The following is a 25,854-nucleotide window of genomic DNA, read 5'->3' as shown; positions in this document are numbered from 1 at the left end:
GTATTTTTAGTAGAGACAGGGTTTCACCATGTTGGCCAGGTTGGTCTCAATCTCTTGACCCTGTGATCCGCCCATCTCGGCCTCCCAAAGTGCTGGGATTACAGGCGTGAGCCACCGCACCCAGCCAATCTCAACCATTTTTAAAAGTGTGCAGTTCAGGGCCCGGCACGGTGGCTCGTGCCTGTAATCCCAGCACTTTGGGAGGCCGAGGTGGGCAGATCACGAGATCAGGAGATCAAGACCATCCTGGCCAACACGGTGAAATCCCATCTCTGCTAAAAATACAAAACATTAGCTGGGTGAGGTGGCAGGTGCCTGTAGTCCCAGCTACTTGGGAGGCTGAGGCAGGAGAATGGCATGAACCGGAGAGGCGGAGATTGCAGTTGGGCCAAGATCACGCCACTAGACTCCAGCCTGGGTGACAGAGCGAGACTCTGTCTCAAAAAAAAAGGGGGTACAGTTCAATAATGTTAACTATATTCACACTGTTGTGCAGTAGATTCGATTTTCAGAACTTTTTCATCTTGCAAAATAAAAATTCTGTACCCATAAAATAACTTGTCTCTTCCCTCTTCTCCCCAACTACTGGAAACCACCATTATATTTTCTGCTTCTATGAGTTTCACTACTTTAGGTAACTCCTATGAGTGAAATCATATCTACACTTTAAAACAGCTTCATAACTTGTCTCTCTGGATATTTCTTAAGCACAAATCTTCTTAAATCCTTTAATGGTTCTCCATTTCTACAGGATAAAGCCCAGCAACTTAGCTTCACACACAGGCTTGATATACTTGTTCTGGCTATGTATGCATGTATGTAGCTATGTATGTATCCGTATGTATGCACACACATCCCTCACCATTTCCTTCTTCCCATTTTAGCCTCTATACTAAACTGTTTATGGTTTCCACATATAATCTTCAACAAAGGTAACTAACAGTATAGATATGCCAAACCCATTTCATTCAAATTCCTGGTCTATTACCAGCAATCAATTTCTCTCTCTCTATTTCTTTTCTTTTGAGACAGGGTCTTACTCTGTTGCCCAAGTTGGAATACTGTGGTGCAATCATAGCATGTTGTAGCCCCAAACTCCTGGGCTCAAATGATCCTTCCACCTCAGCCTCCCAAGTAGCGGAGACTACAGGCATGTGCCACCATGCCTGGCTAATTTTTTATTTTTTGTAGGGATGAGTTCTCACTATGTTGCCTGGACTGGTCCCGAAATCCTGACCTTAAGTAATGCTCCTGCCTTGGCCTCCCAAAATGCTGAAATTACAGGCATGAGCCACCATTCCCAGCCCAGCAGTCTTCATCTTAAGAAGAAGGCTGCCCAGCATCAGAGGGGTCAGGTTCCCTTCTAAACAGAATATGATAATGCTGGCCTGCCAAAACTACAGCTTCCCCTTTAGGGAAGAACTAGTGCAATTCCAGAGTTCACAACTGCATTCAGACCTGGCCTACAGAGCATCTCATACTCACTGTGCTTGTGACATTCCCTTGTACCAGGCCCTCCACAAAGAGCTGGGATTTGAATTCTTTGACGAAGCTCAGCAGAGACTCAAGGGAAAGGCCATCCATCAAAGCCTGGTACTTGTCAATCATAGACCAACGGGCATATTCCAGGATTAAAAGCCGTACATCTCTGTACAGAGGGCAGAAAAAAAAAATACTCAAAGTTTTGTTATTAGAAATGAATCTTCGGAATAAAGAAATGTTTGGTTAAAGTTCTATAAAGGATGTTTTTCTAAAGACAGACCATTTTTATCACAATGTAAGATGGCAAAACAGTATCAGATTCACCAAAAAAGTACTGAAAATCACATACACAAACTTTTAAACAAATTTACTTAGCAGTACAAAAATGCACTTACCTGCCTCAGTTGCAGGGTAAAATACTTCATATAAAAGTAAAGCTGCCAGATGAGTCAAGTTTACTTAGTTGTACACTGACTTAAAATTATTACTATTTTGGTTTGAAATCTCGCTAATATTTTATTAATTACTAGAAGCCATCATTTGGGATATCTATTACTGCAGTGACAATACAATATAGGTAACAGCTCTGGTCCAGAATGAGATTAACTTCATCCCCCATCTCCACAACCCCACCCCAAATAAGCTGTTTGAATCTGACAAATCTACTAACATCTATGACTCAATTTCTTCATTTGTAAAATAGGGGAAGTATTCGTGAGAGGCAACCGTTTCGGATAGAATTAAATTAATGAATTTATATAAAAGTTCTTAGATCTAGCACAAAAATCTTCAACAAACAGGTTTATTATTATTCTATCTTTTATAAAGTAAATTTCAGGAGCTGAATTTTAATAAAATAGAAGGTTGTGTTTAATAATGTATTTTTATAAATAAAGTAGTATTCATGAGTTATTGGCAGGGCTATTCATTGTATCAATGGTTGCAGATAACTCTTTTTTTTATTATTATACTTTAAATTCTAGGGTACATGTGCACAATATGCAGGTTATGGTATACATGTGCCATGTTAGTTTCGCTGCACCCATCAACTTGTCATTTACATTAGGTATTTCTCCTAATGCTATCCCTCCCCCAGCTCCCCAATCCCCCAATGGGCCCCGGTGTGTGATGTTCCTTCCCTGTGTCCATGTCCTTTCTAACATATATCTGGTTAATAGTTTTTGTAACTTTCTGTGATCAGAATATCAGTTATTCCGTGACTGACTCCTAATCCCTTCTTTCTAATTCTGGAAACTGATGGGTTCATTATAGCTGTGTCAAAAGCAGAACCTTTACGCTCTTCACTATTTATAGATGCCCAGGGCAAAAATGTCAAGTAGGGGCTAGCCAGTCATGTGCACAAAGGGGTAGGTCTGTTCAGAGGACTTTTCTCTCCCTCCCACAGGCTCTACCTGCTAATAGAGGGTACCCCAGAGGGATACTTTTTTCTGATTCACGCAAAAGTATCCCACAGGCTACAATTAGCCCTGGACTAAAGTAGTAAGAACAGGCTCTGAATGAAGGCCCAAGGGGGTTGCCTGTGAGCAGAGGGTTTAAGTATTAGCATATAGACTGTGTAGCTGCCTTTCTGCTCTCTTCTGGAAGCTTGGCTGAATTCTGGATAGTTAAGATTGCTAGATAAGTGACATGTTTAGCAATTTAACTCAGCTACTAATCACCAACATACTAAAATCACCAGTAAATACGTCTTCTGGTTTGTTTTTTGTTTGTTTTTTTACGAGACAGGGTCTATCTCTGTCATGCAGGCTGGTGTGCGGTGCATGATCATGGTTCACTGCAGCCTCAACCTCCTGGGCTCAAGCAATCCTCCCACCTCAGTCTGCCAAGTAGCTGGGACTACAGGCATGTGCCACCACACCCAGCTAATTTTTTAATTTTTTGTAGAGATGAAGTCTTGCTATATTGCCCAGGCTAGCCTTGAACTTCTAGGCGTGTGATCCTCCCACCTCAGCCTCTCAAAGTGCTGGGATTACAGGTATAAGCTACTATGCCCGGCCCAAAACCAGTACTTCTTTATTATTTAGGTATAATGATTGGTGAAAACACCCTTCTTTACTTTTAGTCTCTACAGTAGGCTGCTTTCAGTTCCATTCACAGCTAGCTACATAAGCTGGGTTTAGAAATACTATAACACTATGGACGGGTTTCCTAAACTATAGCACAATTCAAACATGGATGAAAATTAGCACTGAAACTATAGCCTTATCCCCCACACCTACCCACTAGGAAGACTAACACTTTCAGTTCCTCAAAATATAAGCTCATCTCATTTATACCCACTTGGCCAAAGTCTCGGGCTTGATGAGGATGTTAAAGTAGGTCTTCTTCAACTGCTCAGTTATCATTGTAAAGACAGCTGGTGTGGAATTGAACTCAGCTAAGTAGTCAATAATGAGCTGAAACAGTAGCTAAAAGAAAAAGAAGGAAGCACTTTAAGAAGCATGGAAATCCACTAGGTATTAGGGAGGAAAATGTTTCTCTTTGGTTTTTACCAGGTACCCAGCATGGTACTAGGCATTGTGGGGGGACATAAGAAAATTACTAACAACTCAATTTGTTCGTTTGTTTGTTTGGGTGTTACCTGGAGACAGGATATCACTCTGGTCACCCAGGCTGGAGTGCAGTGGTACTATCGACCGTAATTCATTGTAACCTCGAATGCCTGGGCTCTAGCCATACTCCCACCTCAGCCTCCTGAGTAGCTGGGACTACAGACAGGGGCCACCATGCCCGGCTAATTTTTTTGCTTTTGTACAGACAAGGTCTTCTTATGTTGCCAGGCTGGTCTCAAACTCGTGGCCTCAAGTGATCCTCCTGCCTCAGCCTCCTGGCCTCAAAGAATCTTAAAGGTCCAAAATTCTAAATAATTGTCAAATTTGGAACAATTCTTCCTTTTTTATCATTTCATGGGTGTTCTCAATAAGATTTGTAGTTTGTCTTTAGATAGATCCTATACTTTTCCTGTTTATTCTTAGCCACTTTATTGTTTTTTTTTCTCAATATTGTAAATAAATGTAAGATTGTTTCCATCCATTTGTTTCTTTTTTTTAAGAGACAGAGCCTCACTATATCGCACAGGCTAGTGGCACGATCATAGCTAAGTATCCTCAAACTCAAGTATTTCTGCTGCCTCAAACTCCGGAGGAGTTGGGACCACCGGCACATCCCACTGTGCCTGGCTTCCATTTCTAAGTGGTTACTGCTACTATGGGGGAAAAAAGCCATTGATTCTGATATACTAGTCTTTTGACCAGCCATATCACACGTAATTTTTTTTTTTAATTTTAGTGGTATATGAGGTTTTCTAAGAATACAATCATATCATCTGCAAGGAAAAATATTTTTTCCAAAAAAGTTTTTATTTCATTTTTTCATCTTACTGTAATAGCCAGAACCTCTAAAACAATAACAGAATAAGAGAGATGATTGTGGATTATTCTTGGCTTGTTGCTGATGTCAGTGTTCATCATTTTATCAGTTAATGTAATGTCTGCTGATAGTTCTTTACTTGAGGTTTTTTTTTTTTTTTTGTATTAACCATTTGTTTTTTTTGTTTTTTGTTTTTTATTATAATTTAGGTTTTAGGGTACATGTGCACAATGTGCAGGTTTGTTACATATGTATCCATGTGCCATGTTGATTTCCTGTACCCATTAACTTGTCATTTAGCATTAGGTATATCTCCTAATGCTGTCCCTCCCCCCTCCCCCCACCCCACAACAGTCCCCGGAGTGTAGGAGTCTTGCTCTATTGCCCAGGCTGGAATGCAGTGGTGCAATCTCAGCTCACTTCAAGCTCCACCTCCCAGGGTCACACCATTCTCCTGCCTCAGCCTCCCGAGTAGCGGAGACTACAGGCGCCCGCCACCATGCCTGGCAAATTTTTTGTATCTTTAGTAGAGACAGGGTTTCACTGTGTTAGCCAGGATGATCTCAATCTCCTGACCTCGTGATCCGCCTGCCTTAGCCTCCCAAAGCACTGGGATTTCAGGCGTGAGCCACCACGCCAGGCCGAGGTTTTTATACTTAATTAATTTCCTTCCATTCCTATTTATTAGGAATGCCAACTCAAATTTATCAAATGATTTATCAGCATTTATCACTATATTCATACAGTGGTTCTCCTTTGATTTGTGTTATGGTGACTTACAATCATCAATTTCCTAATATTCCACAACCCTATCATTCCTGGTACTTGAATTATTCTTTTTGCTAAACTGGATTTAATTTTTAGAAAGTTTACAACTATATTCTACAGATAAAATTGACCTCTAGTTTTCTATACATACATACATATATATATGTATATGTTCTATATTAGGTTTTAATATTAAGGCTAAGTAAGTCTCACAAATTCAAGAACATCAAATACTTTTCCATGGTTTGTATTTTTAATAGGCTCTCCAGGTAATTCTAAAACATATTTTCCAAATGACAACCACTGAATTAGGCTTTAATCTGCTTGAAACTTAAGCTACATTATATTTAGGCCTTAGAAGGTTGACAAAGTAAAATATTCCCTGGTGTCTCCTTCTGAGACCAATCTTTGTTCCGTGGGGAGATGGAGAAGGGAAAAGGCATAAAAAGGTGAGAGCTATACTCTTCTCTCGGGTTTTTGCCCAGATGAAGGCTATTACCACCTAGCACAGGTCTTTCTGGCAGGTCCTTTCCTCTAAAATTTTTCTTGTATAAACCTATTTCCCTAAATCTTAATATAATATATATGCTACCCAAGAAACCTAGATATAAAATTTATTATTGAGTATCTGATATTACTTTACCTGGTATTCAGTAATCTAACTCTCTTAGCTGACAACCCATTATTTTTCCCTCCTCTTATGAAGTTTTTGATGAAGCAATACTGGAACATATTTCTCACTAAGAGATTAATAACTGACATGATACAGACCCTGTTTCGAAAAGGCTCGTAAACTTAGAAGGGAAACAAGACACACATACTTGAAACAATGAGAAGGAGCATAAGATAAGGAAGTAAGGACACAAGCATTTGAGTTCTACTCCATTTCAGACAAAACACCAAATTTGTTATTCCACAGCCGGCATGGAGGCTCACGCCTATAATCCCAGCACTTTCAGAGGCTGAGGCAGGCAGATCACTTGAGGTCAGGAGTTCGAGACCAGCCTGGCCAACATGGAGAAACCCCATCTCTACTAAAAATACAAAAATTAGCTGGGTGTGGTGGTGCGTGCCTGTAGTCCCAGCTACTCAGGAGGCTGAGGCATGAGAACTGATTGAACCTGGGAGGCGGAAATTGCAGTGAGCCAAGATCACACCACTGCATTCCAGTCTGGGTGACAGAGTAAGTATCTGTCTCAAAAAAAAAAAAAGGTTATTCCTATATGGTAAAAAATTTAGCTAGAACCAATCCTAAATGCCAGTGTTGGTTGTGGAGAAACTGACAGCAAAGGGAAGTGCAATCAATCCTAAAGCACGGGCTATAATCCCATGCACTGCCAGTAATTAATGAAACATATGTATAGTCAGTCACAGTTAGAATAGCTGTCATAAGCCAAGAATATTCAAGATAATCCACATTAATAAACATTTATTTCTCTGTACAGCATCCCATGCACAAACCTCTATATAAATATGGTATTTTAATGCTCTCTATAAGGAAAATAGAGTACTTGTACTTACAGGTAGTTTGTGGTTAAATCCTTTCACTCGAATAATTAAACCATGTTCTCCAGCTACCAGTTTATACTCCAGCTGTGCCACATCTGCTTCATAAGCTGGTTCCGCAAGGTTATGCGTAAGGATATTGACAAAGATATCAAAGAGGACCACACTAAGAAGTACAAAATGCAAATGGCATCTTTAATTGGTAAGAAAGACACATGAAGTAGATTTGCTTCAATTTAGAGTAAGCAGCTTCATTCTTAGAAAGTATAAATTCTCTACTCCAGAATGTAAAAGGTAATACAGCTTACTCAGGATTCAGTTTCAGAGGTGTATTACAGAATTCCTACCTTCAGCAGTGTTTCCCAATCTTTTTCATGTCATGTACACATACAAAATGATAATATTTATATTGTACAATGAGGTAAATGGAATAGGCATCAGCAGCACTGGCCTGAAGGTTCTGTCTACCCTCCAAGTCTAGGCATTCTGACTAATTAAAAATATGAGTTCGGGAATGCATTTTTTAGAGTGAATATTAACAAATTCTAGTGTTGCTTGTCATTTTAAGTTTGGATTTTACAGTCAAGTAGGAAAAGAAAGAACTGCACCAACATTTCCCAAGTATCTCCTATGTTCAGACACATTTCCCAAGTATCTCCTACGTTCAGATACATTTCCCAAGTATCTCCTACGTTCAGACACATTTCCCAAGTATCTCCTACGTTCAGACACATTTCCCAAGTATCTCCTACGTTCAGACACATTTCCCAAGTATCTCCTACGTTCAGACACATTTCCCAAGTATCTCCTACGTTCAGACACATTTCCCAAGTATCTCCTCCGTTCAGACACATTTCCCAAGTATCTCCTCCGTTCAGACACATTTCCCAAGTATCTCCTACGTTCAGACACATTTCCCAAGTATCTCCTCCGTTCAGACACATTTCCCAAGTATCTCCTCCGTTCAGACACATTTCCCAAGTATCTCCTCCGTTCAGACACATTTCCCAAGTATCTCCTCCGTTCAGACACATTTCCCAAGTATCTCCTACGTTCAGACACATTTCCCAAGTATCTCCTCCGTTCAGACACATTTCCCAAGTATCTCCTCCGTTCAGACACATTTCCCAAGTATCTCCTCCGTTCAGACACATTTCCCAAGTATCTCCTCCGTTCAGACACATTTCCCAAGTATCTCCTCCGTTCAGACACATTTCCCAAGTATCTCCTCCGTTCAGACACATTTCCCAAGTATCTCCTCCGTTCAGACACATTTCCCAAGTATCTCCTCCGTTCAGATACATTTCCCAAGTATCTCCTCCGTTCAGGTACATTTCCCAAGTATCTCCTCCGTTCAGATACATTTCCCAAGTATCTCCTCCGTTCAGATACATTTCCCAAGTATCTCCTCCGTTCAGATACATTTCCCAAGTATCTCCTCCGTTCAGATACATTTCCCAAGTATCTCCTCCGTTCAGATACATTTCCCAAGTATCTCCTCCGTTCAGATACATTTCCCAAGTATCTCCTACGTTCATATACATTTCCCAAGTATCTCCTACGTTCATATACATTTCCCAAGTATCTCCTACGTTCATATACATTTCCCAAGTATCTCCTATGTTCAGACACACTTTAGGCTCTCCGACCTCCCACAATGAAAGCTATCTACATAAATATATAAGGGATTTGCTAAGAACAGGAACAATCACATTCCTTGGTATTCTATAAATACAGAATCAACAGATCCATCAGTCTCATTATAGACTGGACACTCACCCAAACTGATCTTTAAGGATTTTTCCCCATCCAGTAACTGGGAACTAATTGCTCTAGTCTACACTATCAGCATGTTTTACCAATGGGTGCTGGTAATGGAGCAGCCACAATTCCATTTTAATGTTTGGTAATAATACAAATAACTTGTTTGGAGTACAGAAGAAAATACATAAATCAGCAACATAGCTCAAATATGGATAGAGAAAATGACAGAATGATTTAGAATGAAACAGACAAAATAGTTTTTCAATAACTAAAAAATATATTTTCCAGAAAAAAAAAGACAATTGCTTACTTTGCTGCAGATTTCTGTATCAAGGGTGAAATTAGATGGAAACGTATATATGCTAAAAGAAAAAAGACCATGGATAAAAAAGGTTAGGGGCCTCAAATATTTTATACATCTGTTATTTTCCCCAACACATATATTTTTTTAATTCTGAAGTAAACTACTAATCCTTAAATCCTCATTACATCTTTATTCTTAAGGGTTTTTAAAAAGTAGTATTTACCATTCCAAATAAAGAGTTCCAAAAGGCATTCTTTATGGGAAGACCAGACATATGGGCAGATACATAGAGAGGCCTATAAATACTCTTATTTATTAATAGCTTCAGTCAGGAAAAATTTTTAGAGGACAGATGTTAAGAACATTAAGGGAACAACCCCAACGTTCACACAAATTTACAGCAGAGGCTTTCCAAGGAAACTGAATTTAAGGAGATTTTTAGAAACTCATAAGCTATTCAAAAAAAATGATGAAAATAACTTCCCAATAAACTCAAGATTCCCACAGAGCTACAATATAGTTGTGTTTTGAGGTTGGGGATATGGGTTAAATGACATACAAGAGCACCCAGCCTATGATTCCATGTGGCTTCAATAAGTTCCTTATGCCATGTTCAAGAACAGAACGGTAAAAAGCAACACAGTTAGGGCCACAACATTACAGATAAGGACTTTAGAGTCTACTTTATACTATGCTTCCTTTATGCTGAAAACAAAATGGTAGAAGGAGGCAGTTGGTGGGGCTTTCACATTTGTAATGCTGGACTAGGCTATCTATTATGTCTATGAATAATTCCTTTGTGTATTCTTATCTCTTTTTAAAAACAACGTTCAAATAACACCAGTTCCTTAAGATGGCCAAATACCTGGCTCTGCTTTCATTTAACTGAAAGAAAAAAACCTAAAAACAATTTCATTCTAGCCTTAAATTTTCATTTCCTGGACACTGGAGTGTCCATAAGGATTTCTGTGACAGCATAGGAGCACAGTATAAATCTCGTAGATAAGCCTAGAAAAGGTCTTCAAACGGAAGGGGAAAAGGAAAGAGAAGCAGGTGATATACACAGGGGAAACAAGTTACTGCAAAGTGGAGAAATATTTGTTTTATTTATTTTACTCCTTTTAGGGAGGGTGAGAGGGTGTCAAGGTGGCTGATAGAGGCACCCAGCCCCAGCCTCCTCCACAAAGGAAGACCAAAATAGCAAGAAGATAATCACATGTGAAACAGAGCATCTAAAGAGAACACTGGAATTCAGCAGGGAAGTAACAGGAGGGCAACATTTTACCTTTGGGGATTTTGAATTTGTTGTCTTTCTTATACCACAGGCAACCTTGTGGAGTATTCACAATTTTAACTGGGTATTCTGTTTCCGGGCAATCGAAAGCCTTCAACGTAAAGTCCGTGGCTAATAAAAGAAGATAATAATAATTCACTCAAGTATTTCAGCAGGAGCCCCAGTAATCTGTTATTGGCTTCAGGAGTCTAAGTAACTTTTCTCTGTGGTAAAAATAAGCCAAATTCCAATGCTGGAATACATTAAATTAGTAGACCAATACTGAAGGGAAAACTATGTTGGTCTTAAAATAAATAAATCCTAAAGATCTGGAATTTCCCAAGAACTGATTCTGGTTGCTACACATTCTGCTTCATTCCCTTTCTTAAAGACAATTTTAACTGAGAGAGGAGCCTTTAGTCAGGATAGTTTCATAAACCAGTTTATTAAACAATCCGTTAATTCATAAGAATGCCTTTTACCAACCTTATGCTATACATTTGAAAAGTTACAAAATAGTTCTGCTCAAAGTCAAACTTGTCCTTTTGGTTAATTAAAACAACAGTTTCATCAACACATAGATGAAAAATAGCTAATTTTTAAAATTTGAGTACTTGCTATATTTAGGTAAAAGAGCTGGATTTGGTAGGCATGGTGGCTCATGCCTGTAATCCCAACACTTTAGAAGGCTGAAGCAGGAGGATCACTTGAAGTCAGGAGTTTGAGACCAGCCTGGGCAACATAGAGAGACCACATCTCTAGAAACAAATAAAAAATTAGCTGGGCATTGTGGTGTGCACCTGTAATCCCAGCTACTCAAGAGGCTGACACAGGAGGACTGCTTGAGTTCAGCAGGTCAAGGCTGCAGTGAGCCGTGATCATGCCACTGCACTCCAACCTGGGCAACAGAGTAAAACCCTAACTCAAAAAACTAAAATAATAAGCTAACTGGGTTGTTTAGATTATTTACAGTTCAAGATATGAAACTGAAATGTCTAACATAGATAATACTTTTTTTTTTTTTTTTGGTGTGTGTGATGGAGTTTCACTCTTGTTGCCCAGGCTGGAGTGCAACGGTGCAATCTCAGCTCACCGCAACCTCGGCCTCCTGGGTTCAAGTGATTCTCCTGCCTTAGCCTCCCAAATAGCTGGGATTACAGGCATGCACCACCACGCCTGGCTAATTTTGTATTTTTTAGTAGAGATGGGGTTTCTCCATGTTCTTCAGGCTGGTCTCAAACTCCTGACCTCAGGTGATGCGCCCGCCTTGGCCTCCCAAAGTGCTGGGATTACAGGCATGAGCCACGGCACCTGGCTAATACTTTTTTTAAAAGGCTTTTTTTTCCTAATGGAAGGGAGATTCACATAACATAAACTTAGCTATTTCAAAGTGAACAATTCAGAAGCATTAATACGTTCACAATGTTGTGCACTTCTTGCTAGTTCAAAATCATTTTCATCACCCCAAAAGGAAACCCCCTACTCCTTAAGGGACTGCTCCTCATTACCCACTCACCTCAGCCCCTAGCAATCATCAGTCTATGTTCTGTCTCTATGGATTTATCTATTCTGAACATTTCATATACGTGGACTTATCTGTGACCTTTGTGTCTAGCTTCTTTCACTTAGCATGATGTTTGCAAGGTTCTTCCCCATTATAGCATGTATCAGTACTACACTTCTTATGAGTAATATTGTAAAGTATGTATACATCACGATTTGTTTATACATTCATCCACTGATGGACATTTGGGCTGCTTCCATCTTTTGAGTATTGTGAATAGTGCCGTGTGAACATGAAGGCCCATGTATTTGTTTGAGTACCTGTTTTCAATTATTTTGGGTATATACTTAGACATGTAATGAATGGCTGGGAAATACAGTGTTCTGAGTAAATTACAGTTATAAGCAACTCTAAAACCTTGGACCTAGGATTGGTAGCTTTCAATTATTTTTTTCTGCAACTCACTTAGAAATATGTTTTCCACTGCAAGCTAGTAGACAGGCAGATATCTGAAACAAAACTTCTTAAAATAACATTCTTTCTACATGCAATGATTTGCTATTTTCTATTCTAACTGATTTTTTAATGCTTTCATGGCTCATTACACTGACCTTACAATCTATTATATTGACTTCACAACTTTCTAATGGGCTGCCACCTGCAGTTTGAAAAGCAATAGAACAATCTGGCAAGATAATGGCAATCCCTAAGGAGACTGGTATGAAAGGATCAGCTACGCTATACAAGATAAAGCATAAACTTCAGGGTCCCAAGATCTGTGTTTAAATCCTGGTTTCTCATTCACCAACTGAATAGTCTTGTACCAGTCACTTTGCTTTTTTGACCCCCAGTTTTCTCATCTGGAAAAGTAAGAAAATAGTAATGCCGACCTCAGAATGTTACTGGGAATCTCAAATACAAATTCCTATGATACTTTGTAAAATATAATGTGCTATACAGGTGCCTATTAGTACATGGATGGATTATGTATAAAAATTGCTATTTTACTGACCTATGTACTTGTTTTCAGCTGGAAGATGAAGATCTGGATTTAATTCGAAATTACTATTCCACAGTTCAGCCCAAGAGTTTTCAATATCTGTAAAGGAGAAAAATAAACTGACCCAATAAACAATGCAATGTTCAACATTCTCTTAATAATAAACTAGTTATCAACTGGCCTACAAATCAATTCTCCTTTCTCAGAAAAACTGTGACTGACACATATCCAGGCATTCTAGAATCGTGCTACTCAGAGTGTGATCCTAGCAGCACTGGCATCACCTGGGAGATTGTCAGAAATGCAGAATCTGGCCGGGCACGGTGGCTCACACGTGTAATCTCAACACGTTGGGAGGCTGAGGTGGGTGGATCACCTAAGATCAGGAGTTCGAGACCAGACTGACCAACATGGTGAAACCCCAGACAGGTTTCTACTAAAAATACAAAATTAGCTGGGCATAGTAGCATATGCCTGTAATCCCAGCTACTTGGGAAGCAGGGGCAGGAGAATTGCTTGAACCCAGGGGGCAGAAGAAGTTGCAGTGAGCCAAGATCGCGCCATTGCACTCCAGCCTGGGCAACAAGAGCAAAACTCCATCTCAAAAAAAAAAAAGAAAAAAGAAATGCAGAATCTCAGGCCCTACCCAGACCCTCTGAATCAGAATCTGTATTTTATTAAGATCTCCAGGTGACAAAAATGCACACTGACATTTGAGAAGCATTCTTCTAAAACTAAGTCAAAACTCTGCCCCCCAAATACCAAGATAACAGAATTTTTTCACTAGTTAGTAAATATAAACATGGCAGAAAATAACTTCCTGTGCAGTAGTATAAGTAATTTTCATTTCAAAGTGAACTTTTTAAAAAATTATACTTTTTTCCACCTCTAGAACCATTAAATTATTAAAGAATAAACATTTCCAGGTAAGTTAAATATACCTAAATGTAAGACAATTGTTAAAATATTTTACCTTCTATACTATACTGAGTTCCAAACCATTTCTCCTTGAGGTCACATTTTCCCTCATTAGCACCAGACAGTAAAACAAGATTTGCTTTTTGAGGAACTAGCTGATTCAAGGCTTCACCAATGACCTAGTAAAGTGGGAAGAGGGGAAAGAGATACACACACACAATTTTAACCTAATACATCTCTGTTAAAAAGGCAAAAATCACATTGTTAGGCACCTCCAAGATCTATGCTCATAAAAATACCTACAGTTCATGAACACCCTAATTTACAAAGTCTCATCAGTGTTTCAAAAACTTTTTTCCTACTTTATTGAGGTATAGTTGACAAATATCAAGTATATTCTTGATAATGCTTTAAACAGTGTTTATCTTAAATCCTACATATTAACAGCATTAGCAGTAAAAATAGCTATCCTTTACTACTAAGCTTCTACTGTGAGCCAGGAAGTATTTAACATACATTATTTCATTTATTCCTAAAAACAATCCTAAGATATACTTATTTACACAAAATAACAGTCAGTTTTGGGTAATGGTTAAGTAATTTGCTCAGGTTAAAGATTATGTAACTTGTACAGAATAACCAGCTAGAAGTGGCAAAAGTGGAGTTCTAACTAAATTTGTACATGCTACCAAGGACTATGCTCCTAAGAGCTATGTTTTATATCACTTCATATCCAGGAATCAGCAAAACACTGCCGAGGTAGGGCCTCCTTCAATAATCCTCCAGCTACAATAAGGACTAAACAGAATTTTGTGGCTTAGTTTGGAGCCTTAACTACTACTTAAACACCATTTATTTAAGTATAAAACAATAAATGGTGGTTCAGAAAAAAACACAACCAGCCACTACCGGGCACAACCATCCTAGTGACATGGCAAGAATGTGTGGTTGTTCCTTCCTCCTTTACCTTTCCCTGTCCTCTTTAAAATTAATAGTTTAGGAACATCTATGCTAAAATTTCTCAAGGAATGTCCTATGTTATAATTTCTCAATCTCAGCACTATTAACATCTTGGGTCAGATAACTATTGTAGGATCCTGTCTTCTACATTATAGGACATTTAGCAGCATCCCTGGCTTCTACCCACTGGATCCCAGGAACATCCCACGCCCCATCCTGAGTTGTGACAACGAAAATGTCTCCAGACAGTGACAAATATCCTTTGGAAGGCAAAAGTCACCTCTGGTTGACACGTGCTACCCTGTATGAAACAAAGTGACTTATTCTCCACTAGTGAAGGAATGACCCTGACCAACAATGTATTGGCATGTAACATTATCCCTAAGTCATATGTTTCTAATTCGGGAACCTTACATTTTTTTAATAAATATTTTCAAAATGATTAAAAATTTAATTGTCCTGACTCTCCAACTGAATTAAAAGGTAAGCTAAACAACTACGTATTTTTCACAGGGAAACCCCATGATTCTTAGGAATCACTTCATCTATTTCAGTAGATGTTTCCACATTTGAAAATTATTAAAATAGGACCTAACAAGTACTGATTTTGATTTTCTCCTCTTATATTAAAACTTAATTATGTAAAAGAACCATGAGAAATTATTCACAAAACTATTGATACTTCTGTTTAAACAAACAAAAATCCTGACTAAATATAACTAAGTTTTCTTCGTTCCCATGGTTCTTAAATACATCTTCATACTTTCTCACCCTCCTCTTCCCCTAAAAGTAAGTTTTAGACGTATAAACCTCCTTACTTCTGGCTTGTATTCAAAAAGCAGCTGATCTCCAGTGAGAATGTCCTGCAGTGGGTACAGCTGCATGTTCTCACACATGTTTTCCACATACTCAACTGGATCTGTCTGTAAAGAGGTCAATTATTTCACACCAGAACCTCTCCATTATTATATTTGATTTACCACAACATACAAATACTTTCTCCCCTTCTTATTAACAATAAAACCAAAAGCTTCTGAACAGATATAACGAGATATAATTGCAGCTTAAGAATCTGATGCTCAGTAGGCTGGACACAGTGGCTCACGCCTGTAATCCCAGCATTTTGGAGGCAGAGGTGGTTAGATTACTTGACACCAGCCTGGGCAACATGGCAAAACCCTGTCTTTACAAAAAATGCAAAAATAAGCCAGGCATGGCAGTGCACGCCTGTAGTGTCGGCTCCTTGGGGAGCTGAGGTAGGAGGGTTGCTTGAGCCCAGGAGGTTGAGGCTGCAGTGAGCTGAGATTGCGCCACTATACTCCAGCGTGGGCAACAGAGCAAGACTCTACCTCCAAAAAAAAAAAAAATTCTAAGAAAATACGGCCATAGCTACTCCCTTAGGGAGCTTAAACTCATACCCCTCAAGCATCATTCTGAGCCCTATAACCCATTAGGTTCTAGTCATATCACAGCCTCTTCATGAGAGCAATTACCACACTGGACTATGAATGCCTGTTTACCAGTCAAGTGCCCCACATGATTATGTGAGCAATAAAGACAGGCGACCTATCACTACAGCACTAAAATCTATTTGTAAGCATGAATCAAATCAACGTAGAAATCAAAATGTGTTGGGCCGGGCACAGTGGCTCATGCCTGTAGTTCCAGCTATTTGGGAGGCTGAGGCAGGAGAATCGCTTGAACCCGGGAGGCGGAGGTTGCAGTGAGCCAAGATCATGCCACCGCACTCCTGCCCGGATGACAGAGTGAGACTCTTTCTCAAAAAAAAAAAACAAACAAACAAAAAATCAAAATGTGTTGACCAGGCATGGTGGCTCATGCCTGTGATCCTACCACTTTGGGAGGCCAATGCGGGAGGATAACTTGAGCCCAGTTCGAGGTAAGCCTGGGTAACACAGCAAGACCCCGTCTCTAATTAAAATTCTAAAAAAATTAAAATGTGTCAGATAAAAGTCTTAAGATAAGAAGTTATATTAATAAAAACATTATTTCAATTTAAAACTGAAAGAATGATCACTGGTTCACTGATACATGAAATGGAAATATTTTTCCAGAGGAATGCAGTCAATTCAAGTATTTACTGAGCACCCAGATACACAGACTCTTAAAACTGACAGGTCCTTCAGATACCAAGTGGTTCCAGTCCCATGTTTTACAATGAGGAAACATAGTCGGATTTTTCCTGACTAGATGGCTAGATGGCTTGCCTAAGGTCACACAGTGAGTAAACGACAGGCAGAGCAGACATCAGAACTCTGACCTCATAGCATCCCATATGCTTCCCAAAACACCACACTGCCCAGTCCTTTACTAGAAGCCTGGGCTCAAGCAACCTGCCTGCTCGACCTCCCAAAATGCTTGGATTACAGGCATGAGCCACACTGCCCAGCCTGTGAGCCTATTTCAATCAAGGAAAATGCTCTCCTTCCCCTGAACTCCAAAGCACAATGTTTCTAACATTATACATGGTAAATATAAATTACCTTATAGAATGTCTTCACAATACTTGAATTCCCAAAATATTAAATAACATAACAAATCTCCATGAATGTTTATTGAAGGGATAGATGGATGACTATGTAGATAAATGATTAAGACACATCATCATCTGTGTCATCTGCTTAATCCTCTCACTGCCTTATCTTACTCAATATAAATACTCAAAAACCCAATAGTTAATTTTCAGATAGCTTCAAGGCCACCTGGAGACTCCCATGACACAGAATGACAGAAATTAAAACTCCACCGACACTTTCAAAAAGAGGAACAATGTCGACACCAGTTTCAACTCAGTCACAGATAACATGCAAAAAGAATTTGACTTCCAGTACCTGTTCTTGGTAATGAAATTCATTATCCTCAATTTTCTGAATCTCTTCAAAAATTCTGTAAAGGAGAAAACTATAATTAGAAGATACATTAAAATTTCTGCCTACTTGAGGGAGAAGGGTGGGAGGAGGGAGAGGATCAGAAAAGATAACTATTGGGTAGTAGGCTTAGTACCTGGGTGACAAAATAATCTGTACAACAAACCACCATGACACAAGTTTACCTACATAACAAACCTGCACATATACCCCTGAACCTAGAATAAAAGTTTAAAAAATTCTCAATAGAAACATCAACAATAAAAGAGAAGCATGAAAATAAAGGGATTAGCCACGTATGTGTAAAGCCTTAGTGTACACTCACATGTAGAAGGATAAGGATATGGAGCCAATAAAGGAAACAGAGCAGAAAATGCCTGAAAAACCATCAAAGCAAGACTAAAGCATGTCTACTGGCAGCCTGAAGCCTCAAATATACCAAGACTGGCTCCTGGCCTCATTCCAGGAAGTGTTTATTACCTTTTTTCTGGGCCTAGCTTCTGCAGCATTTTTAAATACTGAAAGACAGTGTAAGCAACCTGAAAACAAAACATCCAATTAGTCTTTTGCATAAAATGATATTACGTAAAAGGAAAAAACAACTGAATTTGAATTATTTACCTCATAAAAATGTTCATAACCCTCATCAGTCAATGTAATAGAAATGCTGAACACTGAATAAGTAGAATTTTGCTCAAATCCTGTCTCACCATTTCCACCAAACAGTGCAAGAGCCCAGCATCTACAGGTGGGGGAAAAATTAACCCAATCAATATTCCTGGATTGACAGTCTACAGACATTCAAATTAACAAAATATAGAGGCTTTCTATGCAAAATGTGGAAACCTCAGCCTTTGATGTAAACATATACTTTCCAACAGTAAATCTAAAAGTGTGAATTTTAAAAGCACAAGGCCTCCCAAGGAATTGTGGTACATTTAGGAATCACCAGAAGGAAATAACAGTCTTTGCTTAATGCAAATATGAATAGATATGGCAACATAGTAAAACATTAACAGTTTTATTAAGCCAAAACCATTCCTTTTGAAGAGAACAGCACAAAATATTAAAATGACGGCTGCTGGAAAGCATTTTGCTTACCTTTTTTTTTTTTTTTAAATAAAGACAGGGTCTTACAATGTTGCCCAGGCTGGTCTCGAACTCCTGGGCTCAAGCAATCCTCCACCTCGGCCTCCCAAGTGCTGGAATTACAGGCGTGAGCCACCGCGCCCGGCCTCATCATTTTTGAACCTGTCTCCTAGGAGAAGCCTTAAGACACTTCTAATACATACTTACATTGAATGTCAAGTGAGTTCTTTGAGGCTGTCAGCTAACCTACATAGGTTGTCTAAGAAAGAAGCAATGAGACTATACCTTTCCCTGACTAGATTAATTCTGAAAAATTAAAAAGAGAGGACACCAGAATAGAGTCTGCAATTCTAATAAAGCTCAGTAAGGTAGAAAGGTTGTGCACGGCTCAAAGCATATAACATATATTGTGTAAGGTACATATGAACCCAATACCATTAGTTTATTATTTTATAGTTAACTCTCCCCTCTTAGTTTTCTTTGAATGTTCTAGTACACAAAAGTGTCTTAAAAATACTTATTTAAATGTCTCATCTATCCTTCCATTCTCATACTATTCACTTATAGAAAAATCAAACAAGGAATTACTTTAATGTATTAGTCCTGATTCTAAAATTATATTTCTATTATTTGGCTATAGGTGACTTCAACAGGTGCTTTAATGCTTAGGAAACATTCTGCTAACATGGCTGCATATACCATTTGCAGTCCCAGCTATTAATTATGATTTACCTACCCAGTGAAGTTTTCATTAAAGTCTAGCCTTGGGGGTTGGGAAAGCCTGGAGATCCATAGCATTTAAATAATTGATTTCTTTACCATTCAGTCAAATACAAATTCTTGATTAGAGCTAATTCTTTTATGTAATTCTGGAATCTATTAATTTCATTTATGATTTTTTAAAATTTTGTGTACAAATAACTTCCAACAATGGGCTAAAAGGTAGCTTACAAGGAAATACACAAATATAATATGGCCATTAAAATAATGTAAGTTATTAAAATGACTATAATTAAGCATTAAATTTTATTCTAGGCTTCCTGGCAGCTAAAGTAAAAGAATGCATTATATAATACTTATTGTATATTATTTTTCAGAGATTGCTATACTGAAAATACTTATTAATTGAATACTTGCTTTTTCCTAAGGAAAGAAAGAATGCTGCCTTTGCCTTCATGTCCAACCAGCCAGGATATATAATGAAGTGGCTTCACCCTTTTAAAAAAATTTAATGGTCAGAAGAAAAAAATAAAAGGTATAAATACACCAGAAAATCTTACCTCTAAGGCTACAATAATTGAAAATATAATCACAAACTTATTCTCACATATGTCCACTAAACATGAAATTGTAATTAATTTAGTAGCAGGGAGATAAAAACGGAAAATATAGTAAAATTAACTCTTTCATTTGAGGTTACTGAAGAGTACAATCATCCCCAAACTTAAGGGCACTACTTTTTCTCTTGGACACCAAACTTACCTGCTCTCATGATAAATCTTTTTGCTTCAACCAATACGAAATGTAGATTCCTTATCGGTTTAGAACCTAATATATGTATGAATCACTGTCTGTAAAAGCTTTTGGTACTTACATTGGGCTCTGCGGTACAGGGAAATGTGTTGTTCAAAGGGTCAGAAAATCTTGGTTCTAGTTTTAGTTTTTCCTTTAAGTAGATCATGACCTTGAGCAAGATACTTAACCATATTCTTCTTTTTCTCTTCACTTGCCCAACTACTTACTCATAGAGTTTTCATGAAAATGCAATAACAAGTATAAAAATGCTTTATCACATACTAATAATGTAATAGTCCGAGTAATTGTGCACATGCTGTTCAAATTGTTTTTCCCACTGGCCTCTACTGTAATTTTGTTAAAGTATTCCTACCACAAAGACATACAGAAAAAAATTGAGTTTTCTGTATATTTCTGTATATATGAGAAAATTTAATTAGGTTACACAGTTAAATTCAGTAAATTCTTGAAAGTCAAGATATGATTTTCAACTATGTTAAGCAATCCTTAAAGCCCATACAACCTTGTTTAAAATATGAATTTGGCTGGGCACAGTGGCTCACGTCTGTAATCCCAGCACTTTGGGAGGCCAAGGTGGGTGGACTGCTTGGGTCCCACCCCCCCAAAAAGTTAAATTTTTATCAGTTGATTAGCATTTATTTCTAATTAGAAAAGCATTTATAGGCATTGACTGATTCTTATGTTAAATAATTCTCTGGCCCATGCTATACTGCTCATATAAGATAACTATATAGACAAGTGGAACTCCTTTCCTAATTTGCATAAACCTGCCCTAATTCAGAGGAGTAAATCCTTGGGATTTATGTACCCTAGTCATATTACCAGTCCAAATTATTATTATTTTGAGACAGAGTCTTGCTTTGTTACCCAGGCTGGAGTGCAGTGGTGCAATATCAACTCACTGCAACCTCCACCTCTTAGGTTCAAACAATTCTCGTGCCTCAGCCACCTGAGTAGCTGGGATTACAGGTGTGTGCCACCATGCCTGGCTAGTTTTTTGATATTTTTAGTCGAGACGGGGTTTCACCATGTTGGCCAGTCTGCCAGGCCCAAACTATTTAACTTTACTTTTGACAAGATCAAAACAAATTACAAAAGTTAGCATTCACACTAAACACCTAATTTCAAAGACTTAAGAAAGGCCACTATAACTGAGAAAGCTCTAGTTTTTATATCCAAAAAATAGTAAAATACATAGCAAGGCTTGAAAGCTCCCCGAGTAATCAATTTCCAGGTTACCGTAGTGCTATGTTTATAAATTCAGAACCCCCAAACTTAAACCATTTAGCATGCTTTAAAAATTATTCTCACTCGGTTCTAATGAAGTAAATTTTCCCTTAAACTCTTACCTGTAATGTTGCTGTTGAGGAGGAAGTGCCCATGTGATGGTCAGAGCATGAATTTTTCTGATTGGAACAACTAAACAAAAATATTTTCCAGAAGAACAGGTATAAGTGTTTCTCTATAACTGTTACTACATTACAAGAATGTTTAAAATTCAATATATTTATCCTCCAATAAACAAGGGAAGGTTAAGTACAATGCACTTATTATTTCAACTTGCCAATTTTCCAATTCAAATAATGCAATTTTTGTAAATTTCTTTTTTATTTGGTTTCAGAGGTAGAGAAAGCAGGGATAAAAGAACTATGAGGATATGAAATGCTGCTGTGTATGGATCTCTTCTTGCAAGAAAGGATACAAAACTAGGAGTCAGGAGACCCATGGCTGAAATCCAGTCCTACCACTATCTTGCTATATGTGCTTATATGACCTGAGAAAATCACTTGCATTTAAATCTTTCTGAATCTGTTTACTCATAGTAAAATGAGTGAGTTGGGTTAAAGTATCTCTAGGATTCTTCCCAATGCTATTATTCTATGAACAGGCAACCTAAAACCAGAAAGAATACAATCAAAAATAAGTTGTCTCTGGAAAGAGCTAGCTTAATATTAACAGAATGGAGCCAGCAGCAGAAGGGTGTAACAAAACAGTCATTAATTAGAGGAAGGCAAAAGGAAAGAGACTGGTAATGGGGTGAAGAAGAGGGAATACCTAAGGCAATTAGTAAAAACAGAAAAAAAAAAAAAATCTGCCGTCATAGAACAAAGAAAGAGAGATGGTGAATTAAGAATGTTTCTGCAATATTCACTGTAGGCAAATTGTTAAGTAATTATAATGTAATCACACAACTCATTATGTAGTTATTACAGGTATACTATTAAATGAAACAAAGCAGGAGACAGAATTATATATATACTTTATAATCTCAACTTTGTTAAGAAAATATACCTATTAGAAAATCAGAAAGAAATCAGGAGGCCGGGCGTGGTGGCTCACGCCTGTAATCCCAACACTGTGGGAGGCGAAGGCAGGCGGATCACTTGAGGCCAGGAGTTCAAGACCAGCCTGGCCAACATGGTGAAACCCTGTCTCTACTAAAAATACAAAACTTAGCTGGGCATGGTGGTGAGTGCCTATAATCACTGCCACTCAGCAGGCTGACGCAGGAGAATCGCTTGAACCTGGGAGGCGAAGCAGTGAGCTGAGATCATGCCACTGCACTCCAGCCTGGGCAACAGAGTGAGACTGTCTCAAAAAAAAAGAAAGAAATCCGATACAAATGACTTCTCTTGATGGTAAGATTTAAGGGTGATTTTTCTCCCATTTCTTGACATTTTACATTTTTATTTAGCAAATATTGCTTTCATAATGAATTTAAAAGGAAACTATTTCCAAAGTGTTTTCCCTCTCCTCTATTTTTATTCATTTAAAGGCAAAAAAGAACAGAATATAAATAAAATGAAACATGAATGAAATTTAACAAAACAGAGAACAAAAGGGAAGAAAGGTAAAGCAAGGAGAAAGCATGAAATAGACTGAGTAGCAGCAGGGCACCAGAATCAATCGATCTGCAGCTAGTCAATGGTCTGCTATCTATTATTAATTAGATCTCCATTGCCCATCTACTCCCTTTCCAACCCAGCTGTATTTTCTGTTGTGTTCTCATTTTCAATGAAAATTGGCAGCTTCAATTAGGTTATAGAGAATGTGCTAACATTATTTCAAACAGTTTTAAACTTTTGGTTCACAAACCTCTATAAAGTTTGTTAAATGCTGGTGTGTCAAATGGATCCGTTAAATGGCCAAAGTTTGGTCTGGGTAACCCACTGAAAATAAAACAAATACATACAAATTTAGTTGGCAAAAGCCTTTATAAGCAATACCTTTAGGGATATCTAACTGAGAGATATTTATAATCTATTCTACATACTCCTTCTTGGAAAGCATTCCAGGCATGAACAAATAGATGGCAACACAGCCACAAAATCTTCAGTTACACAATCTGTTCTTAGCCTCAGCCCAATAACTCAAAAGTTTTTACAACTCAAGAGATAGAGAAGAATGATTTAAAGGACTACCTCTCACCCCAATATTTACTGACTCTATCAGCCCCATTTAATTTCAGTTCTCCTCCTAGACAAAGCCATTTCAGAAAGAAACTTAAACTAGAGATAATACTTTTTTAAAATCAACGATTATACATGAAGTGAATATTAGGTATAAAGCACTATACTAGGCACTGTGGTATTTAAAAGACTTGGTCCCTCCTAGGGGCTTCTACTCTGGTTGAAGATATTGTAACTTTAATATTTCTTCCAAAACACAGTTGATGCAAATTAATATTAAATGCCTTGAAGAATTTTTAACCTGTCTAATTAAGGAACCAAAGTTATTAGTGAATAATATATGAGATTTTTTTTTTAATGCTCATCAGGGACTGACAGAACCTAATGAATTCCTCTATTAAACTTACACCTCTGATTTCATTAAAGTTTCACATTTGACATTTCCATGGTTCACACTCAAGACTTCTAATCAGAAAAAAAAAAAAAAAGCCCCACAAATTTGTCATGCTCTTGATTACCTTTACATACCAAAAAGCACTGCTAATTATCAATGGCAATTCATATAAAGCCAAATTAATAATAACCAACCAGTTGTCATTATAAATTATTCTAACATTTTATGCTGGTTTCTTTCATAAATTTAAAATAATTATGTATTAGAAGATTAACTGGGAAAATCCACAGGTTACTCGTCTGATGCAAGAAAAAATATCTGTTTTCATTAATTTTGTTAAAATGCAAACTACTAGGTATGGGAAGAAAGATTTCATTGCTTCAGAATTAAATTTTTTGTAAACTGTAACAAAAAGGTAGCAGTAATGTATCTTTTAAATATTTGTACTATTTTGATGAATTTGAGTGGAGAAAAAATGTTTATATCATCCTGAACTGAAACTCTACATACAATTTCTTATAAAAGAACATCTGGTTTGACTATATGAAATAAGTTTTTCAGGCAGTATGGAAAGTCAGCCATCATCTAAAAGACTACTTCTTTTATGGGGAAAACCAGTGCAATATCCAAACAACTGACTTAAAAAAAACAAATTTTCAGAACACAATTTGTCCCAATGCGGGGGATGTAAGTGTGCATATTCTTCTGCCTCTCATATAGTATTTTCTTTTGTATCACAGAAAAGCTCTAAATAAATGTAAAAGGAGGCATAAATTTTTCAGAATTATTGCTTACTATATACATTTACAAGCCTGTAAATTTTGAACTATGGAAATTTGGCTTATCATCTTAGTTTACCCACTCAAAAGCTGTGTGATCTTGACAGTCATTAAGTTTGTTTAGGTCTTAATTCTATCACCTGTATAAAAATAAAAAAGCAAAAAACCTTTGGGACTCATATAAGATAATGCTCTCTTTAATTCTGAAGATGTATGATGTATGAAAATAAATATCTTACTTGTTTGGTATCTGAGAGAAGATTTCAGTCACCCACTTTTCCAAAGTATCCAGTGTTTCTTGAGAGTGGAGGGCAAGGAAGAGACAGGAAAATGCAATGACATTATTCAAGGTAGAAATGCAATTAGATTTCTCAGAGATCTTTAGCTACAAAACAAAGGGATATTTTAATTTGGCCATTACTTGCCACTCCTGAACCAGTAATGGATTAACAGGAAAAATAACAGTAGAAAAGAAAACCTTATGACACACAGAATTTTGTGAGACTCCTTTATTTCTCCCTGGTAGAGTTAGAAAAGGCACACAAATTTAACAAAAAATGTATCTTTAGCATTAGGCTAGTGTGAAGGACCAAGAGATAAGAGTATGCCAACCATCCTATGCCCATTCCAAAACTTACATCCTCTTGGAAGGTTTTTCCATACTAACCCATATTACATTAACCTCTCCTTTTTGCCATCTCGTCAGTACTTTTATGTTCCACTTGTTTTACATTAATTTATACTTGCTGAGGTTTTAACTCACAGGTCTTCTTTTTAGGCTTTATATATATAAATCATACATATATATGATTTATGTTTTCCTTTGATTCACTTCTTATATTTAATAAGAAATTATTCTGAAATGTATAGTAAAAAATAAGATCTAAAT

General features: G+C 37.6%; 1 protein-coding gene across 2 annotated transcripts in view; it reads right to left on the bottom strand.

Moving 5' to 3' along the window:
* Nucleotides 1-25,854, bottom strand: part of NRDC (nardilysin convertase) — a 94,557-nt gene that overhangs the window by 7,504 nt on the left and 61,199 nt on the right. For both annotated transcript variants that reach the window (XM_055254758.2, XM_055254760.2), the window contains 15 exons: nt 25,205-25,262; nt 23,479-23,552; nt 21,732-21,801; nt 19,984-20,061; nt 18,379-18,499; nt 18,238-18,296; nt 17,722-17,776; nt 15,688-15,792; nt 13,965-14,088; nt 13,004-13,090; nt 10,500-10,619; nt 9,221-9,272; nt 7,162-7,312; nt 3,784-3,911; nt 1,486-1,648 (listed from right to left, as the gene is read on the bottom strand). In XM_055254758.2, coding sequence (XP_055110733.1) covers nt 1,486-1,648; nt 3,784-3,911; nt 7,162-7,312; nt 9,221-9,272; nt 10,500-10,619; nt 13,004-13,090; nt 13,965-14,088; nt 15,688-15,792; nt 17,722-17,776; nt 18,238-18,296; nt 18,379-18,499; nt 19,984-20,061; nt 21,732-21,801; nt 23,479-23,552; nt 25,205-25,262 — 1,445 coding nt within the window. The remainder of the gene's footprint in view (nt 1-1,485; nt 1,649-3,783; nt 3,912-7,161; nt 7,313-9,220; nt 9,273-10,499; nt 10,620-13,003; nt 13,091-13,964; nt 14,089-15,687; nt 15,793-17,721; nt 17,777-18,237; nt 18,297-18,378; nt 18,500-19,983; nt 20,062-21,731; nt 21,802-23,478; nt 23,553-25,204; nt 25,263-25,854) is intronic.

This window comes from Symphalangus syndactylus, chromosome 12 (assembly GCF_028878055.3).
Source record: "Symphalangus syndactylus isolate Jambi chromosome 12, NHGRI_mSymSyn1-v2.1_pri, whole genome shotgun sequence".
NCBI classification, from domain to species: Eukaryota; Metazoa; Chordata; class Mammalia; order Primates; family Hylobatidae; genus Symphalangus; species Symphalangus syndactylus.
This window is presented reverse-complemented; position numbering and strand designations above follow the sequence as displayed.